This window comes from Elephas maximus, chromosome 4 (genome assembly GCF_024166365.1).
Source record: "Elephas maximus indicus isolate mEleMax1 chromosome 4, mEleMax1 primary haplotype, whole genome shotgun sequence".
NCBI classification, from domain to species: Eukaryota; Metazoa; Chordata; class Mammalia; order Proboscidea; family Elephantidae; genus Elephas; species Elephas maximus.
Window position 1 is genome coordinate 89,580,758 of NC_064822.1, and position 18,162 is coordinate 89,598,919.

An 18,162-nucleotide genomic window follows, 5' to 3' on the forward strand; every position below is an offset into this window, starting at 1 on the left:
ATACTTCAGTCTTCAAAGGTGAGACTTCTCCTGCACTTGCCTCCCACCCAAGGCCTGTGTGTTAGTTTTCTATTGCAGCTAAAACAAATTATCACAAACTTAGCGTCCTAAAACAATGCAAATTTATTATCTTATAGTTTTGGAGATCCGAAGTCCAAAATCAGTCTTGTTAAATTAAAATCAAGGTGTGGTTGGGATACGTTCCTTTCTGGATGCTCTAGGGTAAATTCATTTCCTTGTCCTTAATAAGAGCCTACCCACGTGTTGGCTCACCACCCCCTTCCATCTTCAAAGGCAGCAATGGTGTGTTGAGTCCTTCCCATATCTCATCACTCTGACTTTTGCTGCCTCCCTCTACTTTTGTGATTACAACGGCCCACCTGGATAATTCAGGATTAACAACAAACAACAACAACAACAAAATGTTGTCAATTCCTACTTATAGAGACTGTATAGGACAGAGCATAACTGCCCCACAGGGTTTCCAAGGCTGTATTCTTTATGGAAGAGGACTCCCACATCTTTCTCCAGCAGAGCAGCTAGTGGATTCGAACTGCCAACCTTTCAGTTAGCAGCCAAGCATTTAACTACTGTGCCAACAAACCAAACCCATTGTTGGTGAGTCGATTTTGACTATAGAGACTCTACAGGACAGGATACAACTGCTGCATAGAGTTTCCAAGGCTATAATCCTTACAGAAGCAGACTGCCACACAGGAACAAGTTACCCAATAAGCATAGCATGCACAGACTTGATTGTACTTACTTACTAATCTGTAGTGCACAATTTCATGTTTTTCACCACACTCACCCCATCAAAGATGTGGTGAAACCCATGTGAAATTGTGCTTACTGGTTAATTCATCCCTACTGCCACATCTTTCACCTGCAGAGAAGCTGGTCGGTGGGTTCAAACTGCTGACCTTTCGGTTAGCAGTCAAGCACTTTAACCACTGTACCGCCAGGGCTCCTTATGATCCAGGATACCGTATTTTAAAGCCAGCTGATTAGCAATCTTAATTCCCCTTTGACAAGTAGCCTAACATATTCGTAAATTCCAAGGATTAGGATGCGTGCAAGTTTTGGAAATCATTATTCTGCCTACCACCGCCTATAAGTCAGCAGCCAGCCAAAAGACAACCACTGGTGAGGACTAACACAAGCTATGAGGATCATAAATAAGCAGTAAAGGAAACACCATCACTGGCAGTTACGGCTAGTTTAGGCTACAGCATATTGGGTTGAAAGAAGAGGTGGTCAGGTGTGGCCACACTGAGAGGGCAAGAAATCTGCTAATTTAACTTGCATCTGCCTTTGGAGAATCCCTGGCTATACTTCCCAACTACAACCCAAATAAGAGGATAGTCAGCTAGACAATGGCCCTGTAAGAAGGGTTAAAGCCTCACTAGAATACATTGGAAACATGTGCCAGCTAAGAAAGATTTCCAAATACAATTCCAAATTCAACTGGTGAAATGAAAACTGGTCTTGTTCCCACCAAAGCAGACAATACCCTCACAAAGAAATAAACACTTCTTGCTGGTACCTTATCATGCTGTAAGGTTTTTTAATGCAAAAATGCCACCAATTGCTGGCATAACTGGATATCCATCTGCAAAAAAATGAAACAGGACCCATACCTCACACCATGCACAAAAACTAACTCCAAGTGGATCAAAGACCTAAACATAAAGACTAAAACGATAAAGATCATGGAAGAAAAAATAGGGACAACCTTAGGAGCCCTAATACAAGGCATAAACGGAATACAAAACATTACCAAAAATGACGAACAGAAACCAGATAACTGGGAGCTCCTAAAAATCAAACACCTATGCTCATCTAAAGACTTCACCAAAAGAGTAAAAAGACCACCTACAGACTGGGAAAGAATTTTCAGCTATGACATCTCCAACCAGCGCCTGATCTCTAAAATCTACATGATTCTGTCAAAACTCAACCACAAAAAGACAAACAACCCAATCAAGAAGTGGGCAAAGGATATGAACACACACTTCACTAAAGAAGATATTCAGGCAGCTAACAGATACATGAGAAAATGCTCTCGATCATTAGCCATTAGAGAAATGCAAATTAAAACTACGATGAGATTCCATCTCACTCCAACAAGGCTGGCATTAATCCAAAAAACACAAAATCATAAATGTTGCAGAGGCTGCGGAGAGATTGGAACTCTTATACACTGCTGGTGGAAATGTAAAATGATACAACTACTTTGGAAATCTAGCTGGCGTTATCTTAAACAGTTAGAAATAGAACTACCATACAACCCAGAAATCCCACTCCTCGGAATATACCCTAGAGAAATAAGAGCCTTCACACAAACAGATATATGCACACCCACGTTTATTGCAGCTCTGTTTACAATAGCAAAAAGCTGGAAGCAACCAAGGTGTCCATCAACGGATGAATGGATAAATAAATTGTGGTATATTCACACAATGGAATACTACACATCAATAAAGAACAGTGACGAATCTGTGAAACATTTCATAACATGGAGGAACCTGGAAGGTGTTATGCTGAGCGAAATTAGAGGCAAAAGGACAAATATTGTATGAAACCACTATTATAAGATCTTGAGAAATAGTATAAACTGAGAGGAACACATACTTTTGTGGTTACGAAGGGGGGAGGGAGGGTGGGAGAGGGTTATGTACTGATTAGTTAGTAGATAAGAACTGCTTTAGGTGAAGGGAAGGGCAATACTCAATACATGGAAGGTCAGCTCAATTGGACTGGACCAAAAGCAAAGAAGTTTCCGGGATAAACTGCATGCTTCAGAGGTCAGCGGAGCAAGGGCGGGGGTTTGGGGACCATGGTTTAAGGGGACTTCTAAGTCAATTGGCAAAATAATTCTATTATGAAAACATTCTGCATCCCACTTTGAAATGTGGCGTCTGGGGTCTTAAATGCTAACAAGCGTCCATCTAAGAAGCATCAATTGGTCTCTACCCACCTGGATCAAAGGAGAATGAAGAACACCAAGGTCACATGATAACTAAGAGCCCAAGAGACAGAAAGGGCCACATGAACCAGAGACCTACATCATCCTGAGACCAGAAGAACTAGATGGTGCCTGGCCACAGCTGATGACTGCCCTGACAGGGAGCACAACAGAGAACCCCTGAGGGAGCAGGAGATCAGTGGGATGCAGACCCCAAATTCTCACAGAAAGACCATACTTAATGGTCTGATTGAGACTAGAGGAATCCCGGCGGTCATGGTCCCCAAACCTTCTGTTGGCCCAGGACAGGAACCATTCCCGAAGACAACTCAGCAGACATTAAAGGGACTGGACAGTGGGTAGGACAGAGATGCTGATGAAGAGTGAGCTAATTATATCAGGTGGACACTTGAGACTGTGTTGGCATCTCCTGTCTGGAGCGGGGATGGGAGGATAGAGAGAGTTGGAAGCTGGCAAAATTGTCACGAAAGGAGAGACTGGAAGGGCTGACTCATTAGGGGGAGAGCAAGTGGGAGAACGGAGCAAGGTGTATGTAAACTTATATGTGACAGTCTGACTTGATTTGTAAACGTTCACTTGAAGCTCAATAAAAGTTAATAAAAAAAAAAAAAAATGCCACCAATCCTGAGACCACTCACCTGAGAGCTGCCTGACATCTACATTTCCAGGTAGCTAAAAATCATGAAATTTTAGTTTTGGTTAAATGGAAATGAATCTAGCCTTGGCAAACTGCATGTAACAAATACATACAATAAATTCCTTATTTTGAAAATAGAAGTATACAATTTTTATTAATAAAAAATCAGTTTCTACCCAACTCCTCCAAGTACATGTTGAGCAAATATTTAAGTGTCACTAGTTAGTTCAAAGGGAAAACCAAATTATTGGCCTTCTTTAGATATTTTTTTGGCTGCAACTCGGCAAGTAAATTCAATTTCAAGTGAGATATTTTAAGTCTCATGGTATTTTTCAATCTAGCCATTACCAGAGTCTTCCTTCGGGGTTTTTAGACACATGCAGGTTACCAATGAGAAAACTGATATTTAAGAATCCGCCATAAGGAAAGCACTCTGCTAGGAGCTAGAGGTTCAACAGTGAATAGGACACAGATTTTACTCTCAAGGCACACACACACACACACACATACACACACAGAGATGTACTGGACCCTAGTCACATGGCCAAGTTTCCTTTGATTTCCTCCATGGATTTATTAGTTTTCAGATGTAATTCACTATCTTAAGAGTAAAATTCACCTACTTAAATGACAATTTAAAATAATTGTTTTCCATCTTAGGAATTTTCACTGATTAACAATTTAGTAGCTAAATGTAGTTTAAAGACAATTAGAGGTGGGGAAGGAGCCCTGGTTGTACAGTGTTTAAGCACTTGGCCATTAACTAAAAGGTCAGCGGTTCGAACCCACCAGCCACTCGGAAAAAAAATGTGGCAGTGTGCTTCCATAAAGATTCACTGCCTTGGAAACCCTATGGGGCAGTTCTACTCCATCCTATAGCCGCTGTGACTGGGAATTGACTCCACAGCAATGGGTTAGAGGTGGGAGTGCGGGAACTTACTAACATAGGAGTTAAGTTTTGAGAGTCAAAAGGCCAGTATTTACCAGTCCACTCAGTTTTGACCGCTCCCAATTTGATGGTATCCCTTTAGAAAACCCCTCCATTTCTGTTACCTTTTTCTGTCCTTCAAAGTAATGATGTGGTCAAATGACCTTTGCTATTTCAGAGCTTCAGTCGCTCTAGTTTGCAGAGCCTGGTGTAAGAGATGAGTTCTGCACCCCTTCTTCTTCCCAGAGTTTAGCCACTCCTGATGAGACCAGAAGTCAGGAGAACATAATGATGGGATTTTATTACCTGTCTAAAACACCTCCACATTTCAGAAAACATTTCACACAGAAGAGTTCAGAATTCTGGGAATCAATCTGCATTTTATTTTACAGTACATTCATAAGTTCCTGCATTTCCAAGGTAACCAGATCACATTCATTGTAGCACTGCTGGTAACAAAATTATACAACTACCCTGGCTTCAAAAATAAAATAGGGTGATGCACATTAATACTTCTTTCCCTTTAATACTGCAGAAGATAATACATCACAAAATAAATTCTCAAAAACTACATGCCTTTTAAAATCCTGGGTAAAGGCATATTATTTATGTTAAAATTAAGCTATATAGGACATAGGTAAAATAGGAAGAGCTTCAAGTTTAAGACCTTTAAAATGTCCCCCAATGTCACCTTTCTCTTTTAACTGCCAGTTGGCACATTTCAGCTTTAATATCTTGGAAAGGGAGAGTGAGGGGAAAGCAGATGATCATTCAATTCAGAAACTCATGGCTTTTCAGGTAATTCCATAAAAATTACTTAAATAACCTAGAATTCTAAAAAGAGTTAGTATTAACAAGGGATGGCAATATAGGAAGCACCTGGAAAAATTCCTCCAGTCATTGATGGGAAATTTAAGCTGCAGACATTCCACAAAAATGAAAAAACTGTATCACATCAAATAATATGTTAGATTCTGAAAATATATTTTCATTTTATGGAATGAAAACACTATGATCTATATTTTAATCTTGAACCAGTTTAGGAAAACAGCTGTAACCCCCACCTGCAATATTTTCTATGGACTATCTTAAATTGTTACAGTCTAAGAATGCAACTGACCAATATCCCCAACCCTTGAAATATATAAGAAGCCAAACTGAGCTATAAAAAAGACTAAAACAAACTAGGTAGGAGAAAAATTCATATGTGTGAGAAAACAAGATGTTACATTTATTTGGGTCTTTTTCCTAAGTGAAAAATGTTTTGGACCCTGGTCCAACACAGCTGGAATGATAGTTTATTAAAAACGTAAGCCCTCATCCACAAAGACAGCGCGTGCTCATGTAGCACCTTTCTCCTAGAAGTTCAATGTGCTTTAGGTGTAATTATCAATTAACTACATTGTATGGATTGAATTGTCTCCCCCCAAAATGTGTTGTAGATCCTAACGTCTAGGCCTGTGTCTCTAATCCCATTTGGAATGGGTTGTCTTTGTTACATTAATGACAAGATTCGTGTAGGGTGTGTTTTGAGTCAATCTCTTTTAAGATATAAAAGAGATTAAGCAAGCCAGTGAAGAAGAAGGATGGGGTAAGATAGGTGCCAAGACACATGGAGATCTCCAAGGAACCAGGAAGCAGAGGCTCAAGAGACAAGAAACTTCCTCCAGAGCCAACAGAGAGCCTTTGCCTAGAGTCGGCGCTATGAATTTGGACTTCTAGCCTCCTAAACTGTAAGAAAATAAATTTGTTTGTTAAAGCCATCCACTTGTGGTCTTTCTGTTACAGCAGCACTAGATAACTAAGACATGCATAATTAAAATTATATGATTTGGAATATACACAGACTTACAGTTAACTCCAGTGATTAAAGAGCCCCCACCACTTGCTGCCAAGAAATTGTTGAGTCCTGAACTTAATAGACTATGAATGATATTGATATTCATATTTGCTGACCCCAAAAGAAATACCACCCCTCTCAAGCCTGAAAAGTATGTTGGAAGAGGAAAGAAGACACTTCTTAGGAAAGCCACAAAACATGTTATGAAAAACCAGAGCCAGTGCATATTTTACAACCCCTGAAGGAAGCCCCCAGCAACAGGCTGAGCAAGGGGAGCAGTGATGTTTTTGAAACCAGAGTGACTTGTAGCTAACTGCCTAACAGTAAATTCACATAGTAAAATGCAGAATAAGTCAACATATAACCAAAGTTTACATTACATCTAGAAATATGTTTTATGCTTTAAAAAAAATTGCAATGCACTCCAAAAAAATTTTTCAGATAATTCATGTACAACAGAAGGCACTGTTATCCGCATAAATCCATTGATTCTGCATGGCAAAAACCTGAGACGTGCAATTCAGTCCAATTTTCTAAAACCACCTTGGTCATTCTTCCTTTGGAGCATACAGTTTGTCCTTTTCAGTTCAATGATTTTGTTTACTTTCATATATTACAGTAGTTGTTTAAAATATATGTTTCCAGATGAACAAGGTCAAAGGGGAAGAGGAGAGTGGAGAACTGCCTAAGGCCAGATGGTAGCTGGTACAGCAGGAGGGCACTGGAAAAAGCAGCCCCCTTATCTCCTTCCCTTGTCCCGCACACCACCCCTGTGAAATAAAATGTAGCGAAAGCCTTTGGTCGGTTGATGTTCCTTCCTTCAGTTGTTGCTGGGCACCGACCCAAAGTTAAATGCAGTGAGGACTCCTTTGTTTTCAAATGTGAAGCCTCCCTGTTGTTCAATCTTCTTCTTTGCCTCTAGCATTTTCCAAAAGAAAGCCAAAAAAGAAAGGAACAGTACTTAAGGTGACAGAGTTGGAAATACCTTCAAAGGAGCCAGGACTTTTATACTCAGATGTGTGAAAGAATATGACTCACGGTATTAATCATTCAACCACTCTGAACCTCAGCCTTTAAAAGACCCTTGTCAGTAGGTAGTTATATTTATTATCATGGAAAAACTGCTGAAAATAAGCAAAATGAAAATAGATTTCAAGTTGTTTTCCATTAGCTTCCCAGTCTCTATTGCTCAAAGCCCTCCCAGACTTCTCATATCAGGAGGTCTAACACAGAATCTGTGCAAGACTGAAAATCTAATACACATGGAAGAACCCCTGTTGGAAACTCTAGATGGTGCGTATTTCATTTCCAGGAACCAAGCTCCTTGCAAGAACTCCTATAGTGCCTTTGGCTGAAATGTTTAGATGGGTTAACTCTTCCTCAGCAAGACTCATCCCAACCCTTACTCTGTACCTTTAGCTCCAAAATAAGATAAGGATGTAAATAAGAATATCACTAACAGACACATACCAGTGCACAGATTTTTGCAGAGCTAAAATTTTATACGTGGTTAAAAAGAAGAACAATCATACAATAATAACAATTCTTTATTCTCTTGAAGGGCTGGCCTCTTTTTTTTTTTTTTACTTTAAAAACAGTATTTGGATACCACCTGGTTCATTAAAAAGGCTGACTACTGGCACCCTGACACATCCACTCCAACCTGGAAATCACTCTGGCTGACCTGCCACCGTCCTTCGGTGCTCTGCCACTGTGTAAACCTCCTGTAGTGCTCTCCTCTGATCCTCACTGAGTGGTGCCACCAGCAGTTGGTACCAGGCAGCATCTCGATTCTGCACAGCTGTTGTGTTTTAGGGATGGTATAGGGGGAGGAGGAAGAAAAGAGAATCCAGTGACCATTACTGTTTCAGAAAACAACTAATGACATGACCAAATTACAATGACATTATCTCAGACAGTAAGAGGCGAGTACAGTACTATAACAAACACATGGTGATGAAACTCATTCAAACAAAGGATTATTCCTGCGTACCACTTAGTACTGAACTACTACATGGGGGTATCAAAAGAAGTTTGGGACATTGCAAATCTCTGGTTTGCCTAGTTCTCTGACTTTTGTCTCTTCCACTGTCTCTTCTTCTTCCTGAGATTTTACTATGGATGCTTCCTAAAACCCGTATTTGGGAAGCACCTGTACTTCTGTTGTTGTTATTTTCCTCTGGAATTTGCACACTGTCTGCAGTTTCAGCATCATTCCTATACCAAGGACTCAAATCTGCAACTCTGGACAAACAGTTCCTTAAGCCTACTGGACTTTTCCATTTGGATAGTTCACCTCAAACTCAGCACATCTAAAAGCAAATTCAACACTTTACCTTCAAAACCCTCTTTACCGCTTCGTTTCCATTGCTATTACTATCAACCTCCTAATCAACCACTTTAAACCTCTGACAGCTTTGACCAGGCCCTCTGTACATCATCCTCTGATTCTTATTTAATGTCTTTCACCTATATGCTTCTTCCCATCAAATCCACCTATCCACTGCAGGACATTGCTCTTAAATTAATAATGTAATTTTCTAATATTCTGTTTCTGAGTCTAGCCCCCTTTAGCTCTTCTTGCATATCATCACCTGATAACTCCTGAAATAAACTACCACATTCACGAACTCATTGCATTACAGAAAAACACTCAATGATATTCCATGGGCAATGGCATAAAGATCATCTCAGTTCAGAATCCAAGGCTGCTACAATCTGGCCTCATTTTATTCCTTAAGCACTGTATTCCTTAAGCAGTGGTCTCCACATGCCTGCCCAAAGCTGGCTAAGTATCACTTGAGGAGGATTTTTAAAATGCATACCCCAACACTCACCCAAGACCTAAAAGCTTCCTTGGTTATTGTGTCACACACCCATGTCTGGAAACAGTTGCCTTAGAGCATACCCTCCTTATTCCCATGTCCACATTTATGCTCTTAATTCTCTCATGCTTTGGGATATACTTCACTATGCTCTCTGCCTCTAATTCCTGCCTGTCCTTCAAAACCCAGATTAAATTCTAATCTCTCCCCTAACTTTCTCTGACCACTAAAATCTCTCTCAGCTCTTAATTTCCCTAACCCATTGCCATCAAATCGATTCCAACTCATAGCAAACCTGTAGGACAGAGTAGAACTGCCCCATTGGGTTTCCAAGGCTGTAAATCTTCACAGAGGCAGAACCACCAACTTTTCAGTCAGTAGCCAGGTGCTTAACCACTGTTATCCATATGTTAACTATATGTTATCACTCTTATTTGGCACTTATATGTAACACTGCACTGTGGGTTTCTCTTCTTTAACATAAAACAAAGTCTAATGATTCATATAATAAACACCTGTGTAGCCACCAGCAGGCTTCATCAAATCTCAACATTCCATCACATTTTCCACATTTGTCTGTGAGTCTCCCTCACTCTGTAATAAAACATCACAGACACAGATAGAGGTGAAGCCTCCTATGATTCTATTCCTTTTGCTATAGTCCTTAGATGTACTTTTCCTTAGGTCTCCAACTATTTCTAGAGAATAGGATTACATTGTCTATTTTTAGATCCTCCATGCTATATTGCACAGAATAGGTGCTCAATGAGTATCTGTTGAAAAGTATTTCATAAATGAAGGCTAGTAAGAAAAAGTAGAAAGAGAAAGCACCTCTAGATCAAATCCTGGACCTACCACATGGCAGCAGGAAAGTTACTTCTCTGAACTATTTCCACATCTGTAAAATAAGGATCCCAGTGCCTTTCCACCACTTATTTTATAGCATTATTGTGAGAATTATGTGAAACAATATAGTTGAAAGTGCCTGATACACTGTGGCACTCGGATACCATTTTTCCCTCATTTTATATATATATATATATTTTACATTTAGTGGAGAGTTCTTTGCATAATCTGGATCCATAATAAGGAAATTTCAAAAGTATTTGGTAAAAACAGCATAGATAGAAAGAATAGATTATTCAAAATATGATGATGGGCTGTCCAGTTGAAAAAAAATTACATTAGATCCCTACACCCTATACCATTCTCCAAAATTAATTGGCACATATTAAAGATCTGAATTAAAAAACTATAAAAATGCTAGAAGAAAATATAAAAGCAACCTTATAAGATCTTAAAGTGGGAAAGAACTTCCTAAATACAGCAGGAAAAATCAATACATGGCTGATGCCAGAAAAATTTCCATCACGCAAATTTTTATTTTGCCTTTTAAAATGAATCTTTCACAGGGAAAGGTACAGTTATGACCACTAACAGCCACTGTTCGCTTAGGCCTCAGTGAACTAATAAACACTAAATTGCAAGCCTACTTGCCTATTTGAGCTTAAGCTTTTCAAAAAATATTTATATATATATATATATATATACATACATGAATATATACGTGTATATATAGTATCAGAATATAATAATATACTAATCTTCAGTAAAAACATATAGGTGACTCCATCTTCATTAATAGTATTTGCAGCAATACTAAATAATGTCAATATATCATACTAGTATTGTTTTATTAGTAACAATCGTTTATACACAAGGATGCTCACGTTAATAGTCTGTAATAGCAAACACCTGGAAATAATCTTATAAACCCAACAGTAAAAAATAAGTTAAATAAATTATGGTACAGCCATAAAATAATTTATATTAATGGGATATTGTAAATTTACCATTTTTATTTGCAATTTTTATACTGGATTATGTCTTTTCATTTGTGGAAAATATTTGTATATCATGATTCTTAATTCTACGATAAGCACACGACAAATATATTCTAATTTTTTATGAATTCTTTAACTGTATTTATAGTGTCTTTAAGAACCCCGGTGGCACAACGGTTAAGTAAGCACATGGCTGCTAACCAACAGGCTGGCAGTTCGAACCCACCAAGTGGCTCCACAGAGGAAAGACCTGTAATTTGCTTCCTTAAAAATTATAGCCTAGGAAACCCTATGGAGCAGTTCTACTCTGTGCACACAGGGTCGCTATGCATCAGAATCTACTCAACAGCAACCAACAACGTAGTGTCTTTTGCTGTATAAAATTGTTAAATTTCTTATGTCGTAAAAAAGCCACTCTCTTGTGGTAGCTGAATTTCTTGTTCCTTCCCATAAAAACCCATTGCTGTTGAGTCAATTCCGACTCAGAGCGACCCTACAGGACAGAGCAGAACTGCTCCATAGGGTTCCCAAGGAAGCGCCTGGTAGATTCAACTGCCGACCTTTCGGTTAGCAACCGCAGCTCTTAACCATTAGGCAACCAGGATTTCTTTCCTTCCCAATAGGGCGTGTGAATTGCTAATAAGTCCATGGCCATAATTTTTAGCAACATATGCCTAAGACACTGTATTCTTTTCTGTAAAATGGCTTGCCCAGGAATAATCTATGCAGACACTTGTCTAAAATTATTTTTGTAAGGATACCTCAGAAGCTCACCCTGCCATTTTACAAAAATGAAGGTTGCTGGGGTTGGATGATGTCTGGATGGGTGTTTTACTGTGCTATTCTTTATTTTGTGTATGATGTTTAAAGATTTCTGGATGGGTGTTTCGTTATCCAACGTCATCCAGTTGATTCTGACTCTTATCGACCCCATAGGGTTTCCGAGGCTATAGATCTCTACGGAAGCAGACTGCCACATCTTTCTCCCATTGAATGGATGGTAGTTTCGAACCACCGACCTTTCATTTGGCAATCAGTTGCTTTAAACACTTTGCCACCAGGGCTCTTTTTTATTGGACTATTCTCTATTTTGTGCATGACGTTTGGAGATTTCTATAACAAAAGACAAACAAAATTAAAAAAAAAAGTCTAGACCAATTTGGGGCAGATCCTAAAACAAATTCTAACAAGAGGAAATGAAGAAATAGTTTAGAAAAAATATCTGAGGATTCAGGAAATGAGGACATACTTAGCAGAGCTTGTGTAAAAAACTGATATTCATCCACACTACTGTCAAGGTCAAGTGGAGTGCTGAAGCCCTCAAGGGCAGTTTCTTCCAATACTTCTTCATCCCAGTCATCATCATCTTCTTCCTCATCTTCACCTCTTCCATTATTTGACTGCATTGCTTGAGCAGTTACATTTGTCTCCTCTTCATCACTTGAAATTTCCTCTATGAATCAATTATTTTAAAGGAATTAAAACACATAAGGACAAAATATAAAATCCCATGAAGAAAAAAAAAATTATAAAGTAACATTTTAGAAGTGGAAAAATTACCACATAATTTTACATTAGATTATAAAAACATACTTCATCTTTACTGTAGTTTGCTACATTAAGAATGACTTTACTCTCCTCGCTGAAACAATTTCCAACTATTCCTAAATCTGTGGTTCAGATGGACTTTACTATTCAATGGCTGCCTCATATTCATCAATACAAGAATTTTATTTAACTGCAGATTCTCTACTAAATTCTTTTTGTTAAATAAAAAAAAAGAAGATGATATGAAATCACTGGGCAGTCGTTAGCGCATGTGTTGTAAATAACAGTGACCTCCCCTTGAAACGAAGGTCTTTTAACAATTAAGTTGATCCTGAACTGCTCAGAAATGCCCAAATGAGGGGGTCATTTCTGCTAATAGAAATAGTAAAAAATATTAAAATGTAAAGGAAAATAATGTAGTTACTACATGTAGGTTGAAAAGTTGCATATCATCATGGATTCCATTTCTATTGTCCGTGCCAGTCTGCTCTAAGCAGTTACACCAGTATTGTGACAACCAGAAGGCAATAAATGTAAAACAAAATCAAGGTAGGAGGAAAAACCTATAGTAATCCCAAACCAGGCAACATTAGTCTAAAACTAGTTCTATAAAGCACGCCATGGGGAGGCACCTGGATGAAACAGCAAGGTAGTTTTAGGGATAGGGCAAGAAGCCATAGTTTGGACTAAACACATGGGGAGAGGGGGACAAGGCAAAGGTATAATTACAAAAATGGTAAAGTAAAAAAAAAAAAAAAAAACCTTTGCTAGTTAAGACAAGGAAGTTTTGGGTATTACTAGAAAATTTCCCTAAAAGCCTTGGCTTTTTAAGCCAATAAATAGTAAGAAAAGCAAGAAATCAGATAAAGAGAACATTATAACACACTGAAAAAAAAATTCTATATCTTATTGGCATGTACTTAACAAAAAATAAATAAAAATAAACTACCTTCTAGTAACAAAGCAGTACTACAAAAGATCTACATAGAATTGAGAAAGCAGACAAATGAAAAGCTGTGCTTTGTGTTGGGGTGAGGGAAGGGTAGTTCACAATTCCTTGTACATGAACAAACTGGGATGATGCCAGTTAAATGAAAAATGGTTTAAGTCTATGCATGGTCCAAAACAAAAGCAAACCCATTTCCATCGAGTCAATTCTGACTCATAGTGACTCTGGAGGACAGGGTAGAAGAGCACATAGGGTTTCCATAGAGTTTCCAAGGCAATAAATCTTTACAGAAGCAGACTGACATATCCTTCTCCCAAGGAGCAGATGATGGGTTTGAACTGCCGACTATCTGGTTAGCAGCCGAGTGCTTAAACACTGTGCCACTGGGGCTCCTCTATGCCTGGTAAAACCAAAGAATTTAGCATCAAAATAGAATTGTATGTTTTCCAGGAAGAGTTCTGATTTTTCTCAGTTAAAAATGTGTTTTGAACTAGAAGAGGGAAAATTCCATTTGAAGTTGAATAACCCTACTTCCTGGGATCTAGCAAGTAGTTCTGCAACCTCATAATGAGTAAAATAAAGGTCTAATATTCTTGACTAAAATTGTATTCTGACTCCTGATCTTCATTTACTTAATTTATCCTAAATTCAAAAAATTGAAACAAATATATCTCTCAGTTATAAGTTTTGATAATGAGTCATCTAAAAAACCATTAAAAAAATCTGGCACTCTCTACTAATCTGCTGTACTGATACTTCTGCTCTTAATTTAATGGTTCATTTAACTGAAGACTACTGCCTTCACTGAGGCTGTTAGCACAGGCAAACAGGAAAATTAAATAGTGGGTTGCTAACTTGTTGTCAAGGCCATTTGATTCTGTTAGAAATTTATTTCCCAATGTGTAACAACATCCAGTAGCTCAATAAGAAACTACTGGGAGTTTAAGTGTCAAGAGTGTACAAATCTAAATTTACACCACATGATATAACTAATAGCAGGTCAACCAAGCACATAATATTTTTAACAGGCCAAAGGATATAAACACATAAATCTGTTTAATGACTCCAAAAATCTAAATTAAAAAAAACCTCAAATCAAAATCAATCCCAGCATTCATTGTAATTAGAACACTTTACCATTTTCTTCTGTATCAGCTTTCTCTGCTTTTGAGTGATCTTCCCGGTCTAGCAATTGTCTAGAAGCACAGACCTGCTTTAGGCCAAGGAAGAGGAAAAGAATTGAAGGAACAATCTGTCCCACCACAGCATCTACTGCAGGAGGTCGATTTTGCAATTGCAAAAGGATACTCAGTCCTATTACACACATCTTCCGGTCATGATGCCTGCAGATTTTCAAGGAAAAAAAAAAAATGTGGACATGAGAAATACAATAAAAGACAAATTTTGGTGAAACTACAATGAGAAATATCCACGGTGTACTCCAAGGTTCAATCACTGAAATTACAGAAATATTTCTCCATTTATTACTACATTGAGACCTGAGCCTGAACTCAGCGAACTGCCTTGTTTTTCGGGGTCTCGCAAGTTTTCCACCTTTGACAAGATTCTGCCTTCAGAAGTTCCAGCTTTCACTGGTTTTACTGTATATGAAATCCTCTATAAGTCAAATTTCATAAATTAATTATTGTCAAAGACCTGTGGGAGTCTAAAATTAGCATGGTGAATTTTGCTGTCACATTAATTTATAATAATATAAATACTATCTCTGGATCCAAGTTTTATTAAAGCAAGAATACCTATATTTGACAGCATGAAATTCCTGTACAATGGAAAAAAAAATGAAGAGTTCCTCAGACTTTTTCTTTATTATACTGGTCTACAAGGCTTCTTGGCATATATACCCTATACTAACTCCAGATGCCAAAAGTTGTTTCAAAAAAAGCTATTTTAGTATCTAACAAGTTGAACTTAATGGCTAATAAGTAATTAAAAGTCCTCTGGTATAACACAGGATAAGGGAGACATAATTCTGAAGGAAAAAGCTTCACCAATATATGCTAGACATATTTTTCTACTAAATACTTCCTCTAAGTTGTTTAAAACTAAAAATATTTAGAATTAAAAGACTACTATATTGGTATAACACTCTTAAAAACGTAGGCATAAGGGCTACATAAATGAGAGACTCCATCAGCCTGAGACCAGAACTAGATGGTGCCCAGCTACCACCAATGACCGCCCTGACTGGGAACAAAATGGAGAGTCCCTGATGGAGTAAGAGGAAAGTGGGGGACAGAACTCAAATTCTAGTAAAAAAAAAAAAAAGACCAGACTTAATGGTCTGACCGAGACTGGAGGACCCCTGGAAGACATGGCCCCTGGACTCTCTGTTAACCCAGAACTAAAACCATTCCCAAACCCAACTCTTCAGACAAAGATTACACTGGACTATATAAGACATAAAGTGATACTTGTGAAGAATGTGCTTTTTAGTTCAAGTAGATAGATGATACTAACTGGGCAGTTCCTGTCCAGAGACGAGATGAGAAGGCAGAAAATGGACAGAAGTTGGTTGAATGGACACAGGAAATCCAGGGTGGAGAGGAAGAGTGTGCTGTCACATTATACCGAGAGCAAATAGGGTCCCATAATAATATGTATATAAATTTTTGTCTGAAAAACTAACTTGAGCTGTAAACTTTCACTTAAAGCACAATAAAAAGAAATTGTAGGCATGAACAAAATTCATTTGCAGTGATTCAATTTATTTAAAATGGCAGTAATATAATAAAACAGAACAAGTTTTATAATGAATTTTGCAAGCTTCTGTTGTTCTTCATTATTTGCATTGCTTGATTCATTCAAGTTACTAATGCTGAAGTGGTGTGGTATGGCCAGAACTATACATGACCCAAGGTTTTTCTCAAGCATATAGCTCATAATTAGCAGTGCATACCAGGTGCCACTGGATCACTGCAGTTAAGATGATTAGCAAGTGAGGCTCTAAAGAATCCCAGGGGAGGAGAAGCCAAGATGGCGGCTTAGTCAGACGCATCATACTGTCCCTCTACAGTAAAAGACCCAAGAAACCAAGAGAAACAGATGTATATAACAATCCTTGAACCCTGAACATCAAAACGGAAGGATAAAGAATTGAATTGAATACTGACTGGAAGAAAAAAACTGAACAAATGCAGCGAAAGAGATGCGATGCAGAGTGGAGAAGCTTTGCAGCCATCCCCGCTCGATGTAGCCATCTTGAGATAAAGCCTTTAGTGACCCTGGGCAAGGAGCACTGGAAGGAAACTTCATGACATTCCCATAAGAGACACAGAAACTGTATAAACGCACTTGGAGAGAAGCAAGGTGATCGGATCATGATCTGAATCTAAGGAAGGAAAAAAAAAAAAAAAACCCACTGCTGTCAAGTCGATTTCTACTGATAGCGACCCTACAGGACAGAGTAGAACTGCCCCATAGAGTTTCCAAGGAGCACCTGGTGGATTTGAACCACCAACCTTTTCGTTAGCAGCCATAGCACTTAACCACTACACCACCAGGGTTTCCAAGGAAGGAAAAGAGGGCGAGAATTCCAAGAATCCAGCTGTCCAGAGAGCAGGGAGGGCACCAGGATCCAGAGTCAGGTATAATCACATGCTATGGTCCCTGACCTCCAGGGTCTATGCCATGCATGAGGGGGTGGATCAGTGGAGTATCAGCGGGAGGTTCCCAACCCAACCGGACTCTGGGTGGCCCTCACCCTCCTCACACTTGGCAGGGCAGGTCCCAACTGCTGGCTGCAGTAGACAGGAAGCACCCAGGCACCCACATCTGCAAGCCAAAGGGGCAAGCTTTCCCTCTCTCCATCCTACTGGTTGGAAGCAGCAGAGGGTCCCAAACCCGGGCCACCCTGCCCAACAGAGACCACAATACGAGCCCTCTAACCCTGCTTACCCACCTGCCACCCCTGCAACCCCATGAGTGCCAGAGACCATGCACAGGACTGCTCACCAACCACTCCCCCTTACCCCGAATCAGAGAACAGCAATGACCCCACACACATATGCCCACTGCCCCTTGCCCTGACCCAGCAAGTGGCGGTGACTATGCACGCACTCACCTGTAACTAAGCCTTGTGAGTGCTGGTGACCATGCACCTGCACATGCATGCCATCCTTTGCCCCCTGACCCAGTGAGTGGTGGTGAGCAATGACTATGCCTCCCTGTCACCCATGCCCCCACAACACGGCAAAGAGCAGTGACCCCACACTCCCACCCACCACCTACCCCCCCGACCCAGGGAGCAGCAGCGACCATGCGCCCACACTTCACTCACCCACCACCCACCTCCCCATCCCTGACCCTGGGAGCAGTGGTGACCATGTGAGCACACATGCACCCACCTGCCACCTACCCCACCCTCAACCCAACAAGGGTAACGAACACACTCCCCGCTCACCTGCTACATCTAACATACCTGCCGTTCCATCCACTCAGCAAGTACCACCACCCACTCCTGAGCCACTGAATCAAGGAAAGACAACATGCAATGCCCACCCAGATGGCCCCAAGCTGCCCCGCATGACCAGCAAATAGAGAACCATGCTCACACTCCCAGCCACTGCCCCACCAACGTAGAAA

The 18,162-nt window shown here is 39.6% G+C and overlaps 1 protein-coding gene across 2 annotated transcripts in view; it reads right to left on the bottom strand.

Moving 5' to 3' along the window:
• Nucleotides 1-4,907: 4,907 nt before the first annotated feature.
• Nucleotides 4,908-18,162, bottom strand: part of IPO8 (importin 8) — a 76,030-nt gene continuing 62,775 nt past the window's right edge. For both annotated transcript variants that reach the window (XM_049882772.1, XM_049882771.1), the window contains exons 22-25: nt 14,698-14,903; nt 12,313-12,516; nt 8,079-8,195; nt 4,908-7,312 (exon numbers count right to left, since the gene is read on the bottom strand). In XM_049882772.1, the coding sequence (XP_049738729.1) occupies nt 7,215-7,312; nt 8,079-8,195; nt 12,313-12,516; nt 14,698-14,903 (625 nt within the window). In that variant the 3' untranslated portion in view covers nt 4,908-7,214. The remainder of the gene's footprint in view (nt 7,313-8,078; nt 8,196-12,312; nt 12,517-14,697; nt 14,904-18,162) is intronic.